The following is a 19724-nucleotide window of genomic DNA, read 5'->3' on the forward strand; positions in this document are numbered from 1 at the left end:
CATTAGTTATCTCCTCTCTCTCCTATACCTTCAGCTTCTTTATCTGACTCAACTTTTCAACATTCAGACATGCTCTACCTATCTCTCACCTCCTTTGACTTTTGCATCTCTCTCCTCCTCAAAAGCCCTTACTATAATTTGTAGTGACTTATTTATCTCTGTCACCAAATTAGAAACTTGATGTTGAGTAGCACCAAGTCCATTTTATTTACCTCTACACCCCCGACACCTAACACAGTGTGCCTGGTTAGTAGTAGAAAAAGTTTTGGTGGGCCGCTGAATAAAAAGCACACAACCTTGAATGAATGAAGTGCCTTCATTTTCTATAGATAACTAAATGCAATGTAATACTTTGACACATAGCAAAAATGTCCATTAAAGATGTGTAATGGCATCTGAGGTTACCTTAATTCATTCTCCTTGGTCAATTATTGATGAGGAAGATCAAGATGGTTGATGGGTATAAGACAGATAGCTGGGTGGTTCGAAAAATTCTGAAGGATACATTTGTTGTCTGTATAGTCACATGCCATACTTTAATTGAAAAACTAGCATTTCAACTAAAGACAAATCTGTGCCTAAGGTGTAAGCAAAGAGAATATAGGCGAAACTTACTAGTTTCATCCTTCTTGCTCCTCAAATGATATCTGTTAGGAGTTCGCTTATGGAAGTCTTCAACCTGCTGTGCAAGGGGCACATATGCAGAAACTGTTTCATCAAATGTTCTTTTCTTTCCTTGGGACAGGTTAAAAGGCTTAACAATGGTACACCCCTTAGTCACTCGGGCCTGTAACGAGAAAAGTTGTTTCCCAAATGAAATGTCATGGAAGAGCTCATATCTACCATAAGCCATGTATTCAGCACAGAGAATCCAAAAACAGGCCTGTGTAAAACAAAGATTATTATTCTGAAGTTTGTCAGTCCTTGAGCAAGGGTTATAACTAGTCTATTTTCATTTTTTAAAAAAGGAACAAAGGATCTAGCACTTAACAAATCATCTATTCTGGAATAGTACATAGGTAATTTTCCCCAATCATGTCAATGTTTTGAAGGAATCCAGAGTAAGCTATCTCAGAATTGAAGATGAAAAAAGCTGCAAAGGAGTCTCACCCTCAACTCCATTTTAAAAAAATTGGGCCTCTGGGTCTGCATCAGTTTAGGCACCTTCCTGAATCAGCGGAATCTCTCCATACATCCCCTAAAGTGACTAATGAAGAACGCTATTCCTACTCCTTGGATGACTAAGTTTGAAAAAACTGGTCTCTAATTGGAAGCAAAACCTTTCAAGGACCTGCATCTCAAAGAAAGAAGCACAACCTCAGGGTTTAAGAATGCAAAGAACTAATTTCAAAAAATGATGGGCAGGGTGTGGTGGCTCAAGCCTGTAATCCCAGCACTTTGGAAGGCTGAGGTGGGTGGATCACCTGACATCAGGTGTTGGAGACCATCCCGACCAACATGGTGAAACCCTGTGTCTATAAAAAATAATAATAATAATAATAATAATTTTTAAATGATGATATGGACTACAAATGCAAGTGGAGATTATCACTACTAGAATTTTTACTTAAGACAGTTACTGATTTTGTTGGTGCTTTGGTAACAAAACTGCATGGGACTTTACTGGTCTGCCCCAACCCTATTTTTCCTATAAGATCTGTTATATTGGCCAAGCATGGTGGCTCATGTCTGTAATCCCAGCACTTTGGGAGGCCAAGGCGGGTGGATTGCCTGAGGTCAGGAGTTCAAGACCAGCCCGGCTAGCATGGGGAAACCTTGTCTGTACTAAAAATATAAAAATTAGCTGGGTATGGTGGTGGGTACCTGTAATCCCAGCTACTTAGGAGGCTGAGGCAGAAGAATCACTTGAACTCATGAGGCAGAGGTTGCAATGAGCCGAGATCGCACCATTGCACTCCACCCTAGGCGACAAGAGTGAAACTGCATCTCAAAAAGAAAGATGTTATATTTTACATAACTTTATAGATACAAGGTTTTTTTCAAGAATTTTGTAACAGTAGAAATACCTGTCCCTATAATTTGCCACACATATTAATAACTCTACGTGATTTATGTACGTTCTCAATGCAGTTTTCATAATCACTTCATAAGGTAGTTCCCAGGGAGGTCGAGTGATATGCCCAAGAATACACAGCTAACAGAAGGTAAAGTGAGGATTTAGATCTATCTTAATCTGAAACATATGCTTCTCTCAATTATGCTATTATAAACAATGATCACAAACGCAGCACCTAAAATCCTAAATGAATATTAGTAACAGAAATGCTCATTTAGTCCATCAACTTACAGGAGATGAAGGATGCTTTCGTAGTTCAGATGTAAAGTTCACTTCCTTATACTCCTCCTGGTTCTTAGGATGTTGTTTGATTCGCTCATCTGTGCGGAAGTGGAAGTCAACTGATTTGGTGACCTGGCTCACTGTTTTCTTCACAGGTTGCCCTGAGTGAGGAACAGAGTAAAACACACAGATAACATTAACATAGGGAACACCAGTAAGTCCCCTTTACTACAGTCCTTTTGCTATTTCTATTACCATGGGTCTAACTTTGTTCACTATCTACATGTAAACCAAAACTTGAAGTAGTCCTCAGGGACACTAATATATGTGTCATATTCATTGAGTACTATTAGGTTTGAGGCCTTTCAGTCAGATGCAAACTATAAAAAGGTAGTAGCACAGGGAAGAAGAATCATCTCCCAGGTGTGGTCATAGCTATGGAGAAAAAGAATAACTGGAATATTTTTGATAGGAAAAGCTATGGATTGACTTTGAAAGCACAGTTAACTCAGCATCTCTAAGGGGAAAATTCTATAAACTCCAGGGGTACTTTTTCAATCCAGTAAGGAGAACTTTATAGTTATGGCCCGAGCAAAGCAGAACTGTGACCCCCCTCAGGTGTCTCAGTTATATGTTTACTTCATAGGTGAATTGGATTAGACTCAGCTTTCCTTTCCTCTACCTTTAGGGAAAAATAGGAAAACACCATCAAACTGGCCTGCCCAATTACTTTATCTTCTGTCTCAATCCTAGTTCCCTTTCTTTCCCTAAGACCAGGAACAGACTTAAAGAAAGTACCAATGGGCCAGCACTTTGGGAGGTCAAGGTGGATGGATTACTTGAGGTCAGGAGTTCGAGAGCAGCCTGGCCAACATGATAAAACCTTGTCTCTACTAAAAATACAGAAAGTAGCCAGGTGTGGTGGGGGACACCTGTAATCCCAGCTACTTGAGAGGCCGAGGCAGGAGAATCGCTTGACCCGGAGGCAGAGGCTGCAGTGAGCTGAGATCATGCCACTGCTCTCCAGCCTAGGCAACAAGAGCAAAACTCTATCTAAAAAAGAAAGTATCAATATATGCAAAAAAGTGCTAAGGAATAAACAAATCATTTTATGCTGACTACTAAATGAGAAAGCCTTTTTATTTGCTTTAGAGACTTCAAAAAACCCTATCAAGAGTGTAAGAACCACCCCTCATGAATCAGACTCAACCATCATAGCCAAGCTCACCTATTCCAGCCAGAGCAAGTTTCTTGAATTCTTCATTCTTTTTCCGCATCTCCACCACCTCTTGCTGCATTTTCATACTCTTCTCCAGCTCTTGCTCCTCAGTGCTTTTTAGAACCTTCTGCCTAAAGAGAAAATCAGTAAATGAAAAGAGAGGAGAGGAGAAAGGGGCTCAGTGACTCCACAGAATCTACAGGCATTATATATTTTTAACCTGTGATAAAATAGTCATCAAAACCAAAAAATATCATCTAATAAACAGATACTAACTTAATTCGATAACACCATGAAAATAAATGAAAATGCTACTTTGGCTGGGCAAAGTGGCTCATGTCCATAATCTCAGCACTTTGGGAGGCCTAGGTAGGTGGATTACCTGAGGTCAGGAGTTCAAGACCAGCCTGGCCAATATGGTGAAACCCCGTCTCTGTTACAAATACAAAAATTAGCCAGGTATGGTGGTGTACACTTGTAATTCCAGCTACTTGGGAGGCTAAGGCAGGAGAATCACTTGAACCCAGAAGGTGAAGGTTGCAGTGGGCCAAGATCGCACCATCACACTCTAGCCTGGGTGACAGAGCAAGACTCCATCTCAAGAAAAAAAAAACAAAGGGAGGTTGGCACACTTTATACCAAAATATTGAAAAAATTTCAGAAGAAAATAACTAAAATAGACTAGAATAGAATATATTACAAAAGATCCACAAATATGATCATAAATAATTAGTTTGGGCTGGGTGCAGTGGCTCATGCCTGTAATCCCAGCACTTTGGGAGGCTGAGGCAGGTGGATCACCTGAGGTCAGGAGTTCAAGACCAGCCTAGCCAACATGGTGAAACCCTGTCTCTACTAATACAAAAATTAGCTGGGCATGGTGGTGCACACCTGTAGTCTTAGCTTCTCGGGAGGCTGAGGCAGGAGAATCACTAGAATCCGGGAGGTGGAGGTTGCAATGAGCTAAGATCGCGCCACTGTACTCCAGCCTGGGCTACAGAGTAAGACTCCATCTCCAAAAATAACAACAAACAAAATTTAACAAATAACAACAACAAAAATTAGGTTGCACACCACAAGCAAAATTAAAAGACCAGTAGAAGCCTGGCGCAGTGACATGCACCTGTAATCCCAGCTACTTGGAAGGCTGAGGTGAAAAGACTGCTTGAGCCCAAGAGTTCAGGACCAGCCTAGGCAACGCGGCAAGGCCCTGTCTCAAAAACAATAACAAAGACCAGTAGAATGAGGAAAATATCTACAACATAGGGTTAATATACATAAAACACATGTAATAGAGGAAAGAAAGTTAGAAGTAATGCCAACTAAATCCCAACCCTGTCATTTCATTTGCTGCCTATAATGACCTTGAGAGAACTATTTAACTTCCCTGAGCCTCAGTTTTCTCCACTGTGAAAAGACAGTGTAAATACTCATGCTCACATCCTATTTGTGACTGTTAAATCAGATGTCTCTGAAGTTCTTTTTTTTTTTTTTTTTTTTTTTGAGACGGAGTTTCGCTCTTGTTACCCAGGCTGGAGTGCAATGGCGCGATCTCGGCTCACTGCAACCTCCACCTCCTGGGTTCAGGCAATTCTCCTGCCTCAGCCTCCTGAGTAGCTGGGATTACAGGCACGCGCCACCATGCCCAGCTAATTTTTTGTAGTTTTAGTAGAGACAGGGTTTCACCATGTTGACCAGGATGGTCTTGATCTCTTGACCTTGTGATCCACCCGTCTCGGCCTCCCAAAGTGCTGGGATTACAGGTCTCTGAAGTTCTTAACACGTGGTAACGTTCAATACAGAGTGGCCATTCTTAGGAAAATATCACTAAGGACATTTATAGGCAAATAAAAAAGGTTACCAATAAGAAAAAAATTAAAATAAAAAAAAAGAAACAGAAAATTCACCCAAGAGAAAATATGAAAAAAAGTTTACAAAAATAACAGTAATACAATTTTGTCAGCAAATTATTAAAAATTAAAATAATTTGATGCTGCAGGTTGGGGAAAAGGGGAGATGATGGTCAAGAGGAATAAGATTTTTCTTTTGGGCTACTGCACAGGGTGGAAGACATCATTAATAATAGAGAATAAATTCCATTCAGATGCGGTTGGCTCATGCCTATAATCCTGTCAGGAGTTTGAGACCTGCCTGGCCAACATGGTGAAACCCTATGTCTGTAAAAATACAAAAATTAGCTGGGCATGGTGGCAAGTGCATGTAATCCCAGCTACTCGGAAGGCTGAGGCAGGAGAATCATTGAATGCGGGAGGCAGAGGTTGTGGTGAGCTGCGATGTCGCCACTGCACTCCAGCCTGAGCAACAAGAAAGAAACTCCATCTCAAAAAAAAAAAAATTCAAATGTTCTCCTACAAAAAGTCATAAGTATTTGAGGTGACAGATGTTAATTAACTGGATTTAATTATTCCAAATTGTAGTCATGAATCATAACATCACTTTCTATTGCATAAATATATACAACTATAAATTATCAATTTACAATTAAATTTGTAAAATAATAATTTGATACCATCAATATTATATGAATTTTAAAAACTGAAATAATATTAAAAGTTAATAAGCAATGGAGATGAGATCATAAGGAAATTTAAATATTCATTCAAAGCCAATGGCACTTCAGGCCAGGCATGGTGGCTCACACCTGTAATCCCAGCACTTTGGAAGGCTCAGGCAGGCAGATCACTTGAGGTCAGGAGTTCAAGACCAGCCTGGCCAACATGGTGAAACCCTGTCTCTATTAAAAGTACAAAAATCAGCTGGGTGTGGTGGCAGGTACCTGTAATCTCAGCTACCTGGAAGACTGAGGCAGGAGAATCACTTGAATGTGGGGGGCAGAGGTTGTAGTGAGCTGAGATCACATCACTGCATTCCAGCCTGGGCGACAGAGAGAGGCTCCGTCTCAAAAAAAAAAAAAAAAAAATTAGCTGGGCATTGTAATGCACGCCTATAATCCCAGCTATTCAGGAGGCTGAGGTAGGAGAATCACTGAAACCCAGGAGGTGGAGGATGAAGTAAGCCAAGATCACAACACTGCACTCCAGCCTGGGTGACAGAGTGAAGCTCCGTTTGAAAAAAAAAAAAAAAGCCCATGGCACTATAAATTGGTTTCATTTCAGAAGTAAAACTGGCAATAAATATCAACACTGACAAAACTGGTCATACTCTTTGGGGAATTTCTCTTTCTTTATTCTGAGATCACTCAAAGAAATGGCTCTGCCTATAAAGTTGTTCACTGATTACTTATAATCATGAAAAACTGGAAACTATATTTTTTCAACAGAAAATAGTTAAATGTAATTTGATAGAGTATTAACTATCTAAAAAGCATAAATGTGAAGATTTTGTAGCAGCACAGAAACAAAAAGTAAAATAGTCTCAAGGCAAGTCAATAAAGCAGAACCCAAGGTTTTGTATTAACTGATTGTGAAAATATATATGCTGACTTGGGTAAAAGCCAGCAGGGAGGTTGGAAAAATAAAAAATGTTTAGTTTACATGGTAAGAACCATTGCTAACTTTTTCCTTTTATATTTCTTTTTAATTTGCTTCAACAGTATATTTTTCACACTGTTTAAGATCTGAGCACCAGCCAGGCACTGTGGCTCGCACCTGTAATCCCAGCACTTTGGGAAACCAAGGCAGGAGAATTGCTTGAGGCCAGGAGTTTGAGACCAGCCTGGGCAACATAGTGAAGCCCCATCTCTACAGAAAATTTAATAGTTAGCCAGGTAGGCTGGGCACGGTGGCTCAGGCCTGTAATCCCAGAGTTGTGGGAGGCCAAGGTGGGCAGATCACTTGAGGTCAGGAGTTCAAGACCAGCCTGCCCAACACGGTGAAACCCTATCTCTACTAAAAATACAAAAATTAGCCGGGTATGGTGGTGCACACCTGTAATCCCAGCTACTCGGGAGGCTGAGGCAGGACAATCATTTGAACTTGGGAGGCAGAGGTTGCAGTAAGCCAAGATCACACCAGTTCACTCCAGCCTGGGCAACAGATTAAGACTCCATCTCAAAAAGGAAAAAAAAAAAGTTAGCCAGGCATGATAGTGTGTACCTGTAGTCCTAGCTACTTAGGAGGCTGAGGTGGGAGGATCACGTAAGCCCAGGAGGTCAAAGATGCAGTGAGCCCGCCTGTAATCCCAGCACTTTGGGAAGCCAAGATGGGTGGATCAGGAGGTCAAGAGATCGAGACCATCCTGGCCAACATGGTGAAACCCTGTCTCTACTAAAAGTACAAAAAATTAGCCGGACGTGGTGGCACATGCCTGTAATCCCAGCTGCTTGGGAGGCTGAGACAGGAGAATCACTTGAACACAGGAGGTAGAGGTTGTGGTGAGCCAAGAACGTGCCATTGCACTCCAGCCTGGGCAACAAGAGGGAAACTCCGTCTCAAAAAAAAAAAGGAAAAAAAAAGATGCAGTGAGCCATGATTGCACCACTGCATGCCAACCTAGGCAACAGAACGAGACCCTGTCTTTAAAATTAATTAATTAATTAATTAATTAATTAAAAATTAAAAAATCTGAACACCCTGCAGGACACATGTAATAATTCATCTCACCATGGTCAAAGCTTCAGGAGTTTCCCAACCGCCAGGTATACCGAACAGATTGTAGATGTTAATCTGTAATTTTATACTATTCATTCTGAAGTTTAAATTCAGGAAAGAAACTTACTTTATATGTGGCATACAAGGCACAGTATGCCTACCCTTGGCTTTCTCTGGGGAAGATTCATTCTTCTCAGAAGTATCTTGATGAGCACTGCCTTCTTCCTCTGGCTTCTTTTTGTTGCTAGTACTTGAGTTCAAAAGGACAAAAAATGTACTTTCAATTCCCTGAAGCATATCCCGTACCCTCCTCCCCAAATCCACTGCATACGGATTTAATTTTCTCATTCTATAGGATAACAAGCATACTTCAACCACATGATTTCTCCAGTAGTATCATTAGATCATATATTACTAATGGCTTCATCGAGTAAACTTTAAGAAAGCCACAGCTATCAAGGTAAGAGTTACCTAATGGTGGTTCAGGAGAGTAAGGAAGGACTCTAACTGCTCACCATCAAATGATCAAATGGCAGAGTTAATTGCCATCCCAATACCTATTCTGTCTCTTATTAATAAAACCCCAATTTCTGGAGGAGCAGCAATGCATTACGCTACAAGTATTGTACTTGCTTCAACAGCCCCTGCAACTGCAACTAGGGAATCCAAGTGACACAAGTCTAGGCAAATGAAATAAAATTTAAGGGTTGCTGGGAAAGACTTAAGTTTCCTGCTATAGATGCTGCCCTTTTTCCTTTACCGTATTTTTCTTCTTCTTTTAAACATGGATTAACACCTAGACATATAACCGCCATCTTGTGCCAATAAGGCAACAAGCAAAGAAAAAAGCTAAGAATCACAGAGCAGCATCTTGAAGAGCAAGTATGAAAAAAAAAAAAGCTAAATATCAGCCACTGAACCAAAGTCAGTAGCAAACTACTTTTAGACCTCTATGAAACAAGTAATTCATTTTTCTTTAAACCACTCCAGTTGAATAGACTATTACTTGCAGCAAAATACATTCTTAATAAAAATATGAACAAACATAATGTATGCAGCCTGTTATTATCCATAAAAACAAAAAGAAGTAAAACCTACGCCAACTAAGATTTAAGCGCTTTCCAGGGAACATACAACAATTCACCTCACCATGATCACAGTTTTAGGCATTTCCCAAGCTTGAGGTGCACCAAACATATTGCTGATATAGCATTTGTAATTTTTCTCTATTCACTCTAAAGTGTAAATTCAGAAAAGAAACTTACTTTACAAGTGGTATACAAGGTACAATATGTCTGTCCTTGGCAGTAAGAAGTTGTGGCTACTCACACTTTCATTTTCTTAGAGGGTAGAATTTCATCGATGATTACAGGAGTGGCACATCTCTTGGCTTTCATTTTTACATGATGCTTTTCTTTCTGTTCCGAATCCTTCTGAGCAGAAAGCCTAAGAGATCTTCTGTGGTAGAGAAATTGACAAAATTTATAATAAATATACATACTACAGATATCCAAATGTTTCTCAGAAATATGAAAGGATGTTGGCCAGGCGCAGTGGCTCACGCCTGTAATCCCAGGACTTTGGAAGGCCGAGGCAGGTGGATCACAAGATCAGGAGTTCAAGACCAGCCTGGCCAACATAGAAAAACCCCGTCGCTACTAAAAATACAAACATTAGTCAGATGTGGTGGCAGGCACCTGTAGTCCCAGCTACTTGGGAGGCTGAGGCAGGAGAATCGCTTGAACCCGGGAGGCTGTGGTGAGCCGAGATGGAAATGTGAAAGTATGTCAAACTACAAAGGGCAATAAAGTGGAGTACTATCATCTCCACTCTAAAAATCTAATCTCTCTTGTTGATAGTTTTTGAAATTCAACCATAACATTTTAGTATTTAAATACATTGGTGTCTGTAAATGGGACCTCAATAAAGTGATTAAAAAGGAAAACTTGGCTGGGCATGGTGGCTCATGCCTGTCATTCTAGCAGTTTGGAAAGCTGAGACAGAAGGACTGCTTGATGCCAGCAGTTCAAACCCCCATGGGCAACATAGTAAAACCCTGTCTCTCCAAAAAAATTTTAAAATTAGCCCCACAGGGTGGTGCATGGCTGTGGTACTAATACTTAGTAATCTTGAGCAGAAGAATCACTTGAGCCTAGGAGGTCAAGGCTGCAGTAAGCCGTGATTGTGCCACTGCACGCCAGCCTGGGCAACAGAGTAAGACTTTGTCTAAAAATAAATAAATAATTAGGCCGGGCGCGGTGGCTCAAGCCTGTAATCCCAGCACTTTGGGAGGCCAAGGCGGGTGGATCACGAGGTCAAGAGATCGAGACCATCCTGGTCAACATGGTGAAACCCCGTCTCTACTAAAAATACAAAAATTAGCTGGGATTACAGGCACGCGCCACCATGCCCAGCTAATTTTTGTATTTTTAGTAGAGACGGGGTTTCACCATGTTGAAACCCCGTCTCTACTAAAAATACAAAAATTAGCTGGGCATGGTGGCGCGTGCCTGTAATCCCAGCTACTCAGGAGGCTGAGGCAGGAGAATTGCCTGAACCCAGGAGGCGGAGGTTACGGTGAGCCGAGATCGCGCCATTGCACTCCAGCCTGGGTAACAAGAGCGAAACTCCGTCTCAAAAAAAAATAAAATAAAATAAAATAAAATAAATAAATAAATAAATAAAATGAATACAAAACAAAGAGCATAATTGCAGATCCAATACATGCCAAAAAGTGCACAAAACAAAAATAGTTAAATGACTACAAAGTGGAAGACCTTATGAAATCACCATCTAGGCCAAGATATAGAGCACTGACAACCACTGCTGTCTTGACTTTTAAAGTGATCATTAGATAATTTCTTTATTGTTTTACCAAATAAGCATGTATTACATAAACATGGTATGTTAGTTTTGAAGAAAAACAAAAATTTTGTATAATGTAAATCAGACTACTCCAAGTATTCTTTTCTGTCTGGTTTATCTCACTCAACTTTATGTTTCTGAGATTCAATTACATCAATTCACATAGCTCTAATTCACTGACTTTCATTGCTGTATAATATTCATTATAGGGATGTGCCACTGTTTATTCAGCCTATTGTTGATGGGTTATCTCCTCATTTTAGTTATTAAAAAAATAAGATTGCGCCGGGTGCGGTGGCTCACGCCTGTAATCCCAGCACTTTGGGAGGCCGAGGCGGGTGGATCACGAGGTCAAGAGATCGAGACCATCCTGGTCAACATGGTGAAACCCCGTCTCTACTAAAACTACAAAAAATCAGCTGGGCATGGTGGCGCATGCCTGTAATCCCAGCTACTCAGGAGGCTGAGGCAGGAGAATTGCCTGAACCCAGGAGGCGGAGGTTGCGGTGAGCCGAGATCGCGCCATTGCACTCCAGGCTGGGTAACAAGGGTGAAACTCCGTCTCAAAAAAAAAAAAAAAAAATAATAAGATTGCTGGGTCATAGGAAATTAATGTGCTATTCTCTAACGATCAGTGAAACTGAGTATCTTTTCACGTTTATTGGACACTTGGTTGCCCTTTTTCGTAAGCGCCAGTTCAAATTGTTTGAATGTTTTATACTGGCTTGTCAATTCTTTACTAACTGATTTTTAATTCTTTGTATACTCTGGATATAAGCCCTTTATAGGATTTATGTGTTACAAATAGTCTTTACCACTCTAGGAGTTGGCTTTTCATCTCTCTATCTTTTGATTAGATAAATGTGCTTGAATTTATCAACCTCTTCCACCCCCATTATGGTCAGTGCTTTTCTGTATGTGTCCTGTTTAAGAAATCTTTCCCTACTGCAAGGTCATGAAGATATTCTTCTATATTTACTTACACAAGTTTTATGACTTTAGCTTTTACATTGAGATCTACAATTCACCTAAAATTGACTGTTCTATATGGAGTGAGGTAGGTAACAATTTTCACAAGTTTTCTGTTTGGATATCCATTGTCCAGGCACTGGTTATTGAAAGCAGAGGGGGGGAAAAAAACCCTCTCCCCATAGGTCTGTAGTGCTCTCTTTGAAATATATTGTGTTAAAAAAAAAAAAACAAAAAAGGCGGCTGGGCGCAGTGACTCACACCTGTAATTCCAGCACTTTGGGAGGCTGAGGTGGGCAGATCACCTGAGGTCAGGAGTTCGAGACCAGCCTGACCAACATGGAGAAACCTCATCTCTGTAAAAAAATTAAAAAAAAAACAAAAAAAAAAAAACAAAAAACAAGGCTGGGCGCGGTGGCTCAAGCCTGTAATCCCAGCACTTTGGGAGGCCGAGGCGGGTGGATCACGAGGTCAAGAGATCGAGACCATCCTGGTCAACATGGTGAAACCCCGTCTCTACTAAAAAAAATATAAAAAAAAATTAGCTGGGCATGGTGGTGCGTGCCTGTAATCCCAGCTACTCAGGAGGCTGAGGCAGGAGAATTGCCTGAACCCGGGAGGCAGAGGTTGCGGTGAGCCGAGATCGCGCCATTGCACTCCAGCCTGGGTAACATGAGTGAAACTCCGTCTCAAAAAAAAAAAAAAAAAAAAAAAGGCAAGGCACAGTGGGTCGTGCCTGTAAACCTAGCACTTTGGGAGGCCAAGGCAGGTAGATCGCTTGAGGTCAGGAGTTTGAGACCAGCCTGGCCAACATGGTGAAACCTCGTCTCTACTAAAAATACAAAATTAGCCAGGTATGGTGGTGGGCACCAGTAGTCCCAGCTAATCTGGAGATTGAGATAGGAGGATTGCTTGAGCCCAGGGGGTTGAGGCTACAGTGAGCCACGATCATGACACTGCACTCCAGCCTGGACAACTGAGCAAGACTCTGTCTCAAAAATAAATAAAATAAAAATATGTCTACTGGCTGGATGCAGTGGCTTATGCCTATAGTCTCAGCACTTTGGGAGGGTGAGGCAGGAGAATCACCTGAACCCAGGGGTTCAAGGCTGCAATGAACTATGTGCCACTGCACTCCAGCTCCAGCCTGGGTGACAGAACGAGACTCTGTTTCCACAAAAAAAAAAAAAAAAAAAAAAGCAGATGAGCAAACTGAGAAGAAAAATAAAAAGAAAGCTTAAATAATACAGAAGAACAAAGAGAGACATTTGACATCAGAAAGATGTAACAATTATACCCATACAAGGCCTTTGGAAACAGACTGATAAAGGTTTGAATCTTGGCTCCGAAATAAACTTCTCTTAGTATCTCTGAGCCCTTATCTATCAGTTAAACATATTACCTACAATTCATAAATGTTATAAGGATTTTTTTTAATTTACACCAATTACACGAACCCATTCTGAGGATTTTAAAAGATAATACAGCCAGGCACAGTGGCTCACGCCTGTTATCCTAGCACTTTGGGAGGCAGAGGCAGGTGGGTCACCTAAGATCAGGAGTTCAAAACCAACCTGTCCTTTTGGTCTCTACTAAAGCCTGGTCTTTTTTTTTTTTTTTTTTTTAATTTTTTTTTTTTAAGATGGGGTTTCACCATGATGGCCAGGCTGGTCTTGAACTCCTGACCTCAGGTGATCCACCCACTTCAGCCTCCCCAAGTGCTAGGATTACAGGCATGAGCCACCATGCCCAGCTAAAGCCTGGTCTTTACTAAACCCTGTCTATTAAAAATGCAAAACTTAGCCAGACGTGGTTGTGTGCGCCTATAATCCCAGCTACTAGGGAGGCTGAGGAAGGAGAATCTCTTGAATCCGGGAGGTGGTGGAGGTTGCAGTGAGCTGAGAGGCACCACCACTGCATTACTCCACCCTGGGCAAAAGAGCAAAACTCCAAAAAAAGGTAACATAAAGGTGTCCATAAACACACAGAGTATGGATACATAATAGATGCCCTCTCCAGTAACTATCCTTTGAACATTATTATCATAACCACCATTTTGAGACTGCAAACAGTCTTACCTCTGAGGCTGCGCTGCAGTTTTTCTTGATACGGCTGCCTCAACTTCCAGGGCATCTGACAGAATGGATTGTCCCACAAGATTTTCCTTTTCTGCCTCTTTGTAATTGTCAACTGCGGGAGACCAAAAACTAGTCAGCACACAAATCCCAAGGAAAATAGTTGGAGATGACACACACACACACACACACACACACACACACACACACACACACCCCATCTAAGCCACAGAATCCTTAGTTCCAGTTAAATCTTATACAAAAGATCAGTCTATAAAAGTAATTTGGTTAAAACAGAAATGCTGTATTCAGGGCCTTGCCTATTTGCCAGCCTAAGGTACTACCTTTAAAAAAAGCATCCCAAACACAGTCTCATGACATTTCAGAACACTGATAAAGATAAAATTCTGAAAGCTTCCATAGAAGAGAAAAAAATCACTTACAAAATAAGAAAAAGTATAGATAAGCACTGAATTTTTCATCAGTAATACATAAAGATAGAAAATAAAGGAACAATGTCTTCAGCGATAAAAATAATTTGCAATCTATAATGCTGTATTAAGATAAATTTTCGATTGTATATGAAGGTAAAACAATGCCATTTTCAGATATGTGAGAACTCAAAGTTTTCCTCTCCTGCACTAATTTAAGAAAGTTTCCTGAGGATGTACTCCTGCATAATGAAGGAGTATACACAGAAGAAAGACATAAGGCCCAGGAGACAAGGCAGCAAAGACAGTAAGAATAATAATGCTCTCCCAAAAAAGTGGTAATAAATTCCAAGGATCATTGTCCAATATGAAGCAAGATAAAGTATGGCAAAAATTTAAGAAATTGATAAAGTTCAAAGAAAAGCAAATCCACTGATGATGATGTCAGAATCATCTTTATGTGGCTTTAGGGGTTGTGACAAGGCAACCAAATACAGCCAAAGAGAACCAAGGAGGAATGCAATTGCCTCACACTTACTGACCTGGCGTTGAACAACATTTATGTAGTCATAATATTGTAAATACTGCTGATATCATACTATCAGGCATTATGAATGTAACCACAGCACAATTTAAAATAATGAGTTAAAACAACGACTAGGAAGGCTGAGGTAGGAGGATGACTTAAGCCTAGGAGTTTGAGACCAGCTTGGGCAACACAGTGAGACCCTACCTGTAAATAACAACAATAACAAAACCAGTAAGAGTTTGAGAAAGTGGATAGGGAATAGGGATGGGAAGAGGAAGGGGGTATCTTAACATAAGCTCTAAGTATTGTGATGTTACCATGGCCATGTCTTATTTTGATAAACTTTTTTTTTTTTTTTTTTTGCTTGTCAATATTATATAAATAGACATGGGGGTCTCACTATACTGCCCAGACTGGTCTCAAACTCCTGGGCTCAAGCAGTCCTCTCATCTTGGCATCCCAAAGTGCTGGGATTACAGGCATGAACTACCACGCCCATCCTTGATAAATATTTTTAATGAAATAGATAAATATTTTCTCAGAATTATGGGAACACTGAGAAAGTTAGCCAGGCACAGTGGAATGTGCCTGTAGTCCCAGTTACTCAGGAAGTTGAGGCAGGAGAATCACTTGAGCCCAGAAGGTCAAGGTTGCAGGGAGCTGTGATCATGCCACTGCCCTATTAGATGGGGTGACACAGTGAGACCCTGTCTGCAAAAACACACAAAAAAAACCCAAAACAAAATCAAACAAAAAAACAGAATACTGAGAAAGAAACAATCAAGTAAAGGCTTCGTGGAAGAAATAGCATTTAATCACACAGCATATGAACTGACCCCTGATAAAGGAATTAAACTGCAACAAGATGACAGGAAGAAAAGACAGGCCATGAAAATATATTTTAGGCATTATTCATTTTAGAGAACAATCATTTGGTCCATCTTCTAAAGAAATACTTTTGGGGAGGAAAGACACACACACACACACACACACACACACACACACACACACACACACAAAATGACAGCATAGCATGTAAAGGCTAAAATAGATGTATTTATTCCAATTAAAATGCAGAGACAATAATATTAAATAATAAAGTAAGACACAATTATATGGTGCCTACAAAAAATGCACTTTAAATATAGACACACCACACTAACACCAATCAAAAGAAAACTAGAGAGGCTATATTAGTATCAGGCAAAGCAGGTTTCAGAGCAAAGAATTTCACTGGGGATAAAGATCATTTCAAATTGTTAAAGTGGGGCCAGGCATGATGGGTCACACCTGTAATCCCAGAACACTGGAAGACTGGGGGGGGAGGGGGGGCGGGCGCGAGCACTTGAGCCCAGAAATTCAAGACTAGCCTAGGCAACATGGCAAAACCCTGTCTCTACAAAAAATACAAAAACTAGCTGGGCATGGTAGTCACATCTGTGGTCCCAGCTACTCAAGAGGCTGAGGCAAGAGGATCACCTGTGCCCAGGAGGTAGAGGCTACATTGAGGTGTGACTGCACCACTGCAGTCCAGTCTGACTGACAGAGTGAGACATTATCTCAAAAATATATATATATTCAAGTGGCCAATTCATCTAGAAAATGTAATAATCCTAAACATTTATGAATCTAATAGTAGCTTCAAAATATATGAAGCAAAAATTGTAAGGATAAAGAGACAAATCCATAATTACAGTCTGAAATTTCACTACCTCTCTAAGTGATGGAACAAATGGAAATAAAAATTAGTAAGAATATAACAGCCATAAATAATGTATAAGCAGGCCAGGTTCGATGGCTTACACCTGTCATCCCAGCACTTTGGGAGGCTGAGGTGGGCGGATCACCTGAGGTCGGAGTTCAAGACGAGCCTGGACAAATGGTGAAAGCTTGTCTCTACTAAAAATACAAAAATTAGGTCAGGCGTGGTGGCTCACGCCTGTAATCCCAGCACTTCGGGAGGCCGAGGTGGGTGGATCACCTGAGGTCGGAGTTCAAGACCAGCCTGGCCAACATGGTGAAACCCCATCTCTACCAAAAATATAAACATTAGCTGGGCGTGGTGGTATGTGTCTGTAATCCCAGCTACTCGGAAGGCTGAGGCAGGAGAATCGCTTGAACCCAGGAGGCGGAGACTGTGGTGATCCAAGATTGTGCCATTGCACTGCAGCCTGGGCGACAGGGCAACACTCTATCTCAAAAATAAAAATTAAAAATTAAAAAATTAGCCAGGCGTGGTGGAAGATGCCTGTAATTGAACTACTCAGGAGGCTGAGGCAGGAGAATTGCTTGAACCCAGGAGTCAGAGGTTGTAATGAGCTGAGATTGTGCCACTGCACTCCAGCCTGGGCAACAAGAGCAAGACTCCTCAAAAAAGAAAAAGAAAAAAAAAAATCCTAAAATTTACATGGAACCACAAAAGACCCCATATAGCCAAACCAATCCTAAGCAGAAAGAACAAAGCTGGAGGCATCAACCTACCAGCCTTCAAAATGCATTACAGCCGGGCGCGGTGGCTCAAACCTGTAATCCCAGCACTTTGGGAGGCCGAGGCGGGTGGATCACGAGGTCAAGAGATCGAGACCATCCTGGTCAACATGGTGAAACCCCGTCTCCACTAAAAATACAAAAAATTAGCTGGGCATGGTGGCACATGCCTGTAATCCCAGCTACTCAGGAGGCTGAGGCAGGAGAATTGCCTGAACCCGGGAGGCGGAGGTTGCGGTGAGCCGAGATCGCGCCATTGCACTCCAGCCTGGGTAACAAGAGCGAAACTCCGTCTCAAAAAAAAAAAAAAAAATGCATTACAAAGCTATAGTAACCACAACAGCATGGTACTGGCATAAAAACAGTCACACAAACAAATGGAATAGGATAGAGAACCCAGAAACAAATCCACGTATTTATAGCCAACTGATTTTGGACGATGGCACCAAGAACATTCATTGGGGAAGGGGCAGTCTTTTCAATAAATGGTGCTAGCTTTGGGAGGCTGAGGTGGTAGGATTGTTAAGGCCTAGGAATTCTGAGACAGCCTGGGCAATAGAGTGAGATCTTGTATCTAAAATAAAATTTAAAGTTGAAAATTCAATAAATATCAAACTAGATATTTATATGCAGAAAAATGAAACTAGACATCTATTTCTTACCATAAACAAAAATCAACTCAAAATGGATTAAAGACTGATATGTAAGACTTTAAACTATGAAACAACTAAAAACATAGTGGAGGCCAGGTGCAGTGGCTCAAGCCTGTAATTCCAGCACTTTGGGAAGCCGAGGTGGGCAGATCACGTGAGGTAAGAAGTCCGAGACCAGCCTGGCCAACATGGCAAAACTCTATCTCTACTAAAAATATAAAAATTAGCTAGGCCGGGCGCGGTGGCTCAAGCCTGTAATCCCAGCACTGTGGGAGGCCGAGGCGGGTGGATCACGAGGTCAAGAGATCGAGACCATCCTGGTCAACATGGTGAAACCCCATCTCTACTAAAAATACAAAAACATTAGCTGGGCATGGTAGTGCGTGCCTGTAATCCCAGCTACTCAGGAGGCTGAGGCAGGAGAATTGCCTGAACCCAGGAGGCGGAGGTTGCAGTGAGCCGAGATCGCGCCATTGCACCCCAGCCTGGGTAACATGAGTGAAACTCCGTCTCAAAAAAAAAAAAAAAAAAAAAATTAGCTGGGTGTGGTGGTACGCGCCTGTAGTCCCGGCTACTTGGGAGGCTGGGGCAGGAGGACCGCTTGAACCCAGGAGGCAGAGGTTGCAGTGAGCTTAGATCATGCCACTACACTCCAGCCTAGGCAACGGAGTGAGAGATTGTCTCAAAAATAAAAAAAGAAATAAAATAATAAAATAAAAACATACAGGAAGCACTTTAGGACATGGTTCTAGGCAAAGACTCCATGAACAAGACCTCAAAAGCACAGGCAACAAAAGCAAAAGTAGACAAATTGGAATATATATATATATATATATATGTGTGTGTGTGTATATATATGTACACACACACACACACACACACACACACACACACACACACATATTTTAGATTGAGTTTTGCTTGTTGCCTAGGCTGGAGTGCAATGGTGTGATCTCAACTCATTGCAACCTCCGCCTCCCAGGTTCAAGTGATTCTCCTGCCTCGGCCATCTGAGTAGCTGGGATTACAGGCACCCACCACCTCGCCCAGCTAATTTTTTTTTTTTTTTTTTTTGTATTTTTAGTAGAGATGGGGTTTCACCATGTTGGCCAGGCTGGGCCCAAACTCCTGACCACAGGTGATCTGCCCGCCTCAGTCTCCCAAAGTGCTGGAATTAGAGGCATGAGCCACCACACCTGGCCTGGCATTATATTAAAAACTTTCTGCAACTTTCTGCACAGCAAAAGAAACAATCAACAGAGTGAACAGACAACCTAAAGACTGGGAGAAAATATTTGTTAACTATTCATTCAACAAAGGACTAATGTTCAGAATATACAAGGAACTCAAATAACTCAATGGCTGGACAAATAAGCCAAATAAACATCTTTCAAAAGAACACACACAAGGCCAGGTGTGGTGGCTCACGCCTGTAATCCAAGCACTTTGGAGGCCAAGGCAGGCGGATCACCTGAGGTCCAGAGTTCAAGACCAGCCTGACCAACATGGTGAAACCCTGTCTTTTTTTTTTTTTAAGACGGAGTTTCACCATGTTGGTCAGGCTGGTCTTGAACTCCCGACCTCACGTGATCCGCCTGCCTTGGCCTCCAAAGTGCTTGGATTACA

General features: G+C 41.4%; 1 protein-coding gene across 4 annotated transcripts in view; it reads right to left on the reverse strand.

Moving 5' to 3' along the window:
* Nucleotides 1-19724, reverse strand: part of TPX2 (TPX2 microtubule nucleation factor) — a 68955-nt gene that overhangs the window by 26889 nt on the left and 22342 nt on the right. For all 4 annotated transcript variants that reach the window (XM_032295313.1, XM_032295312.1, XM_032295309.1 and 1 more), the window contains 6 exons: nt 14002-14113; nt 9419-9547; nt 8217-8339; nt 3528-3649; nt 2309-2460; nt 616-787 (listed from right to left, as the gene is read on the reverse strand). In XM_032295313.1, the coding sequence (XP_032151204.1) occupies nt 616-787; nt 2309-2460; nt 3528-3649; nt 8217-8339; nt 9419-9547; nt 14002-14113 (810 nt within the window). The remainder of the gene's footprint in view (nt 1-615; nt 788-2308; nt 2461-3527; nt 3650-8216; nt 8340-9418; nt 9548-14001; nt 14114-19724) is intronic.

The sequence above is a fragment of the Sapajus apella genome, unplaced genomic scaffold, assembly GCF_009761245.1.
Source record: "Sapajus apella isolate SASKATOON/1434 unplaced genomic scaffold, GSC_monkey_1.0 scaffold33, whole genome shotgun sequence".
Classification (NCBI taxonomy): Eukaryota; Metazoa; Chordata; class Mammalia; order Primates; family Cebidae; genus Sapajus; species Sapajus apella.